Here is a 7,606-nt window from a genome sequence, read left to right as displayed (position 1 = left end):
AAGCGATTATAAAGACAATCGGCCCAGGTCGACAGGGCGAAGATCCCTGGCCGAGGGGCTCCCCCGATCGGCCAAACAGTGGGACCCCTCTTATATATCTTAATATCCCTTTGGGAGATAATATCGCTAGCAATGAGGTATGGTCAACAGACGAATCATACGACAAAAGCTTCTATTGTCTTATAAGGGATTTACATGCTTTGTTAAGGTATGATGTCAGAGCCACTTTTTTGACATGTCATTTCATAGGACAATTTGGAGAACGTGCCCATGCCTTGAGGCATGTGCACGTCGCCTACTAGGGCGCTATATAAAGAGGAGGTCCATGTACCGATGGAGATACGCGTTATTCACTATTCACGCCTCTGTTTACTGTTGCTCTGTTTTCTTCTATTTTTTTGATGATTGACTTGAGCGTCGGAGGACCCTTCCCTGATCCGTCACTAATGTTTCTTGTGTTACAGAGTGGAGCGAATTCTACACACGATCAACCCAAAAGACACATCTCTAGCTAGACTTCTTCACGATTTTCGAATAAGATCAATGTCAAATCGAAGTTTGTTCAAATATCGACAGTTGATAGATGAAACTCATAATTAGCAAGTTTCATAATATAAAAAAAAAGTCGTTTAAAATCTTTTTCAAGGTCATAAAATTTTTGTTATTTTTAATATTTTTTGGACTATTTTGTAATTTAAATTATTTTTCATCTTTTGCAAAGTAAAGGTTAGGGTTCTGAAACTATTTAAGATCTATTTAGTTGTGGAGAGTTGGTTTTTTATTAATAATATTCTACCGTTTCTTTTTTTAATGAAATAATAAGTTTTATATGTCTATTATCTGGTATTTTACAAATCAATAAATTTTTAGAAGATTATTTTTGACATTCATGATTGAATTAAAGGTTTTAATAACTTTCGTTGCGTCATTACTTTATTGAGTTTTAAACTGAGTCACCTTTTGAACTAAGGGAATATTTTTAAAGTTGAATTTGATTATTATTATTATTGTGTTTTTATACTATTTCATTTTTTTTTAATATGAAAATATAAATATTATTAAGTATTATTATGGTAGAATGTTAATTAAATTATTAATTAGTTTAAATTTATACATGTAATAATGTCATTTGTGGTGACGAGTGTTAGCGATTATATATATAATTATTAATCATATACTATTAAATTTCAAGGGTTTTTAATATGCTTGTACGATTTTACAATTCAATCCTGACCAATCTGATTCCGATCACAAATCAATTTTGCGTAGAATCCGATTATGATCCGATCCGGTAAGATATGCAACATGATTATGCAAACTATGTTGGCGATAGCTACATCCACTGAGTTTGAGGTTTCAGAAACTCAAAGACACGCTGCTATCCAGTTGATGGATCGTGCACGGACGTACAAAGACAAAATCAAGACTAAAATAAAGGAAAGTTGCAACAATTTGATCGACAAGAAAGAGGTTCCATGGTATACAACTTGACTGAGTTTATTTATTAAAGATGCCTTACGATCCTTACACAATTAATCATTTTGCATGAGAAAGAAAACTATAGTGGAGGGAATTGGAGGGCCTCGCTACGAGACAGCATATCTGTCTTTTTTCCAACAAGCTTTAGTGAGGACTGAGTGTGAGTGCTGCTTATGATGCCACCACTTGGCTCTTTCAGGAACGCAGTGACAAACCTGAATTCCAATTTCAAGTAAGGGCACAAAGGCTGTCCATACATCATGAATTGCCATAATATCATGAGGCATGTACCTAGAAAACTGTAAAAACCTAATGTTTTTTGACATGCCCGACACCATATCCAAAACTCTACTGCAACAACTGGAGTTTTCAATTTGATTTACTGATGATTTAGCACTCACTCCTTGATACACTTTCTGTGATAGTCCAAGCATATCTAGTAGTAAGTAGCTTGACCTTTGCTCATGTCAATGTCTTTGTGAAAAATCTTCAACTTATTTTTCTATCATGCAAAATCTTAGTTGGGGTTTATCTTTCTCAATTTAGCTACACCAAACTTGTGGCGTTTGTTTCAGTACATATAAAATCGTTTTTAATGCTAAGGTTTTATGACCTGATCCTGATGGGTACACTTATATATGTGGTTAACAAGAGTTGCCGTACAGTATTAGTGTGCCTATGAAAATCTGTCACTTGTGTCAGCATTGGTTAAGCTATTAGCTACCAGGGTTGACATTGGAGGCAAAGCAAATTCAGAGAAGTGAAACTTCAGTTTTCCTTCCCAAGAAGTCAAAGCTTACACATGTTGTTAACATCGACACACAATCATGATCCAAGCAAAGGCACTCCTGCAATTAGTGTGCTAAGCTTAATTGATGGATCACTTATCTTAACACTCAAACTATTAAGAAAAAAGTAATCCACTTATGTATCTTTATTAAAATAGGTTGTATTTGATATGAATTCTCATGGAAATTATTATTATAGTTAACATAGTATACCGATACATATGTTTTGGGTACAATTATCATAAATATTTCTAACACCGTTCTAAGAGTTTATTCATGCTTTACTCTATTCTATATCCAATACTTTATATATTTTGCTGGGTAATCAATCTTTGTAGAAAACACATGCGAATGAGAGGCTATCCACCCTGCCCATCTAGCCTTTTCAAGAATCCAATATAACCTTGAAGATTATAACTTATTTTATCATTAGCAATCTTGGAAAAGTGTGTTTTGAATATGTTATTGTATCTAGGCAAGTTCTATACTAACTCAGGGGTTCATCGACCTTATGCTAAATTCCTGATAACAAATATTGAGGATTTTTCTATGTTAAATTGAAGTCAATTTCAATTTTTTTAGTGACTTGTGAAAGGTTTTTGGGCCACAAATGCACCATTGAGCTACTTTCACTAAGGGTAGGCCAGCCTAAACTTTTATCTTGGCCAACCTAGAATTTAAATTTCCCCAACCTTTTCAATTTCATATTTTTAATGGTTATTGTCTACTTGGATGAACAAAGTCCTTCTTCTAGGTCAACCTAAGGATTTAAATATGTGGGTACCAATAATTTTTTTTAGAATTGGTTAATAGTTATCCGTCAACAATTATCTAGATCTTTCTCTAGCCTAATATGTATGTTTGGTTGCCCTAACCTCAAAGATAAGATCCATTTCTCATTGTACCTATTAGAAATTCACTATAAAAGGGGCTTAGAGAGTTGTGATCTTGAATATCATTTTATCTCTAAGTGTTGTTTTGAGTAGTTTCGCCTTTCTAGGTGCCTTGTGTTCATATTATGTTGTATATGCACATTAGGGCTCGATTAGCATGTTAACTCATTCATTTTCTAGTATTATAGTTACTCATTTACTCATGAGTTTTGTTTTCTCTCCTTTAACTTCCATTATTCTTAAAGAGAGGTATATATAGATCGAAGATCAATCTAGTGGTTTCATCCTTTATGATAGATCTAAGATTTGAACAACTTTTTTTTTAATTCCATTCGCTTGGATATGTGCATTTGTAGTTTAAAGATCTAACATCTCCATCTCACACCACCCCAACTTTGATGGCATTGACTTCAATCGTTGGAAGATCAAAATATACTTTCTTCCAACACAACTTCAAGATGATGATAGAAAGAAGTTGACACAAACGGAAAGAAGTTAAATAAAGACAAGTGATCACATGAGCATATAAAGAAGTACATTGCATATGAATGGGCGATGTACACCTTGTTATGAGGACTATCGAAGAAAGCGCTTAACAAATAGGTACATATTAATATGCTAAAGAACTTTGATCTCGACTAATAGATTTACACGAAAGGTCCTTCAAGTCCAAGCTCATTGAGCGAGACTTTTTAAGAATATAAATGATGATCCTCTAGATGAAGGAAAGGGAAATTGTAACATAGATGCATGGATGATACTAGAAGATCATCAACAAATTAATAGTTAGCCATTGGGGGATAGATGGCTGATATATGAGATTGTGTTGAATGGATTGCTAGGAACCTATCTCAATGTATAAGAACTTAGTGAAGATAACTCTTGAAGACTTGTGTACAATAATGGGGCTTCATGAAGCCAATTACATCAATCAAAAGGAAGAGGAGAAGAAGAAGAAGAAGAAGAAGAAGAAAATTCCCATGAAGAAACTATCTCCACCATTCATTGAGATAAGCTTGTTAGATTGTTTGTATTTTTCATTTAATGATGGTGAGATAATACAAAAAGACTGATGAGAATGAATCAATACATGAGCACAATAAAACTCGAAGAAGATGCTCCATAATGGAAAGAAGAAACAAGAAAGAAAATAAATCTAAAGAAAACATGGCCTACTAAGAATGCAAAAAGAGACATTATCAAAACAAGTGCCTAGACCTCAAGAAAGAAGAACAAGGTAAAGCAAATAAGAAAAAGGCCTTCATTGTGGCACAAGACGACTCTCACTCATCTCATCTGAGGAAGAAGGTTCCCCAATACTTCCCAATCACAAGACCCTAATCGTCATCATAAATGAAGAAGAACTATTGTGTTGGATGAACTAACATAAGAAAGCATATGCAATCTGAAAGCCATCATCATTCAAACACAACTTGCTATTACATAGCTGACTGACATCACTAATTATGGTTTTGGGCATGCAAAAAACCAAAATGATACTTAAAACCTACCTGAGCTTTCAATCAATACTTAACACATTCAAACAAATGCTGCCATTTATATTTTGATAGATTCAGGATGGTCAATGAACTCACATTTTGAAGCATTTGGACCAGAGTGGTCCCATCCATGTCTTTCTCAAATATGCCTAAAGACGACTGACTTGACTACTGAGCATTTTAATGAGGTTGTGCTCCAGCTGATACAGCTACGCATTGAACTTGACCAGCAGCAGTACCGTACACCAACGCCACAGACTAATCATTTTGAGTTGTGTCAACATTTTTGGGCCGTTAATTCAACGCTAATATGATCGGTCAAATTGATGTTATCCAAAAAAAAAAAAACTGATATGTAGATATATATATATAAAATCTGTTTGTTTTTCCTGTGCAGCTATGATGATATATGCATTATCCAGAAACAAATCTACAGACCAAATCTACAAGTTCTGTGAAAGTTTTGCCTGCCTACTCGAGTATACAAGACACTTTGACTACTGTAGCCATCCTGCAGCAAATAAATGGGTGTTGGAAGAGTTGTTGGTGGGACCAATTCACATATCCAGCCTATGAACTTCAGAATTTAACCTGTGCAGCCATGATAACATCAGAAACTTCTACTGTTTCACTGCTAAGAGTTTGTGGTAATCCTTTTTATGTTTGTCTCTTAAATCAAGAGAATGTTGCTGCCCTTTAACATGGATCAAAACAAATGTTTGTGTTGAGAAAAACAAGCAATGAGTAAGGAGCATGGTCGAGGAGACATGCCTGAGTAAAGGTAAGGAAACCATCATGTAGGTTAGCAATTACGAAGAAAGATTAAAAAATATATATTAAAAGAAAGGAGAAGTTGGCCTCTCAATTCAAAGGTTTGGTTTCTTCTTCTTCTTCTTCTCTCCTTCTCGGATTCAAAATTTTCAGGATTCAGTAATGATAGAAGTCAGAAACACCTGCTTGTCTTCTTCCTGCAGATTCAAGACTCCATTCTGAATTAGATTTAATATTGGAAATTAGAGAACAAAGTAAGTGGGATCTGTCATTGTAGCTGCTAAAAGCATGTTCCTGCCATTTCACCGGACAAGTTCATATGTTCTACATAACACCAAACAAATCCAGCAAGAAGGGGGAAAACTCCAACAAAAAAGAGCCAAATTTCTTACAAGCACAGAAAAGTATGACACAAACATACTTAACCCACAACAAAGAGACAAACGTAGATGCTAAAAAAAACAAAAAGCACGAGATGGAAAATAGTTTCCGTGCTCACTTGAAGAAGAAAAGGGCCAATTTTTTTACAACATTAGGACACACAATCTCCTGAATCACCGAGGCGCCAAGGAGTCAAAAGTCTCAAAGAAATGGTGAGATTTTGATTCGGAAAAGAAAGAAAAGTGAGTTAATGGTGGATTAGAAGTCTTGTTTAGAATTTGTAGATGATGAGGAAGCAAGGGAGCACCGCACGGTGATCAAATACCACGAGCTCCCCGCAAGTGAGGCTGACCGATTCGGCCTCCAACTCGTTTTCTGGCTCGGCCCTGACCCGGCCGGCGACCACTCGGCACACCAGCATCCCACGCCGCCCGGCCGAGCCACCCCCGCTAGCATGCGCTCTTCCGCTCCCGGAGAAGGTCCTCACGCCCTCCACCTTCTTCCCCCCTGACCACACCGAGCTGCGCACCACGCCGGCGTCATAGACCACTCCACCGGCGCCGCCGCCGCCGCCGCAGTGAAAGCGCAGCATCTCGTTCCCGTCAGCTGCGCAGCGTACGTCGTCGGCTCGTGCTCGTGCCGCCGCGCGGCACTCCTCGAACCGGGCCACCGCCCGCGCCGGGTTGTGGACCCGGAACAGCATCTCGATCTCCCCCGGGAAGGCGGCGCCGCTGCCGCCGCAGGAGGAGGAGGACCAGCTGGAGGAAAAGATGATCTCGACCACGCGGCGGGACGATTGGCCGGCGGGGAGATCCTCGAGCGTCGGGAAGGGCACCGCGGCGGCGCGCGGCCCCGTCGCCGGCGAGGGCGGCGGGCGGGCAGGCCTCTGCTTAGCCTTGGTCTTCGCCATCGACCTCTTGGCCTTCGGCTTCGGCGGCGACGAGGGGATGACGTCCCTGACGGCGTGAGAGGCTTGGCCGCAGGAGACGGAGGAGAGGAGCGGCTTCCTGGCCAAAGACGAACACGACGACGGCGTCCGGGAGTAAACCACGTCGTCGACGGAGTTAGACTTGCAATGCAGGGAGCGCAACCACCCCGTGGCCATATGGGCTGGGACGGTGACGGCCGGCGAGATGGAGAAGCGAGAGAGGAATCCCAATTCCTTTGGTTGATTAATTAAGGAACCATGTGGCTCGGCTACGGAATGGCTAAATAGGGACTGAGATTGTACCCCTTTTTATTTTTTTTGAATTTTATTAACTCTGTTTGTTTTTATTTAAAAAAAAAACTTTATACGGCATAAAAAAATTATGGCAAATAAAAGTGTCAATAGAAATATTGCTAGGTCAATATTATTTATTTATTTTTATATAATCTTTTAAAAAATTATTTATGCTACCACCATTTCGGTAGTTGGTAGAGGTTTGGAAACTCAATATGGGAACTCAAAGGGTTGTTAATGTATTATTGACTTCATAAATAAGTCAAAATTTGGAATGATCAAACATATTAATATGGAGCGAATAATTCACCTAATTATTCTTAAACGACTTATCCTCATTCTATAGTACGTTAATTATTTTTTTTAAAAAAATCAATAGATCAATTATTTTATGATGATTCACGTGTTAATATAGTGTGGTGAATTGGAATTTTGTACATATTGTTATTAAATTAAACTGAAAACTATTTTTATCATTTATTATTTTTTTAAATGCCATGTACAGATGATACGTCAATTCCCTCTACCAAATGATTACCGAATAATCCCACCCAATTTCATACGGTATCCCAC

The 7,606-nt window shown here is 38.0% G+C and overlaps 1 protein-coding gene across 1 annotated transcript; it reads right to left on the bottom strand.

Moving 5' to 3' along the window:
- Positions 1-5,829: 5,829 nt before the first annotated feature.
- On the bottom strand, positions 5,830-6,986 carry LOC121990627. Its single transcript, XM_042544730.1, has one exon. The coding sequence runs from the start codon at positions 6,914-6,916 to the stop codon at positions 6,083-6,085; it is 834 nt and encodes a 277-aa protein (XP_042400664.1). The 5' UTR covers positions 6,917-6,986; the 3' UTR covers positions 5,830-6,082.
- Positions 6,987-7,606: the final 620 nt, after the last annotated feature.

The sequence above is a fragment of the Zingiber officinale genome, chromosome 6B (genome assembly GCF_018446385.1).
Source record: "Zingiber officinale cultivar Zhangliang chromosome 6B, Zo_v1.1, whole genome shotgun sequence".
Taxonomy (NCBI): Eukaryota; Viridiplantae; Streptophyta; class Magnoliopsida; order Zingiberales; family Zingiberaceae; genus Zingiber; species Zingiber officinale.
The sequence above is the reverse complement of the archived record's forward strand: the minus strand, read 5'-3'. Positions and strand labels throughout refer to the sequence as shown.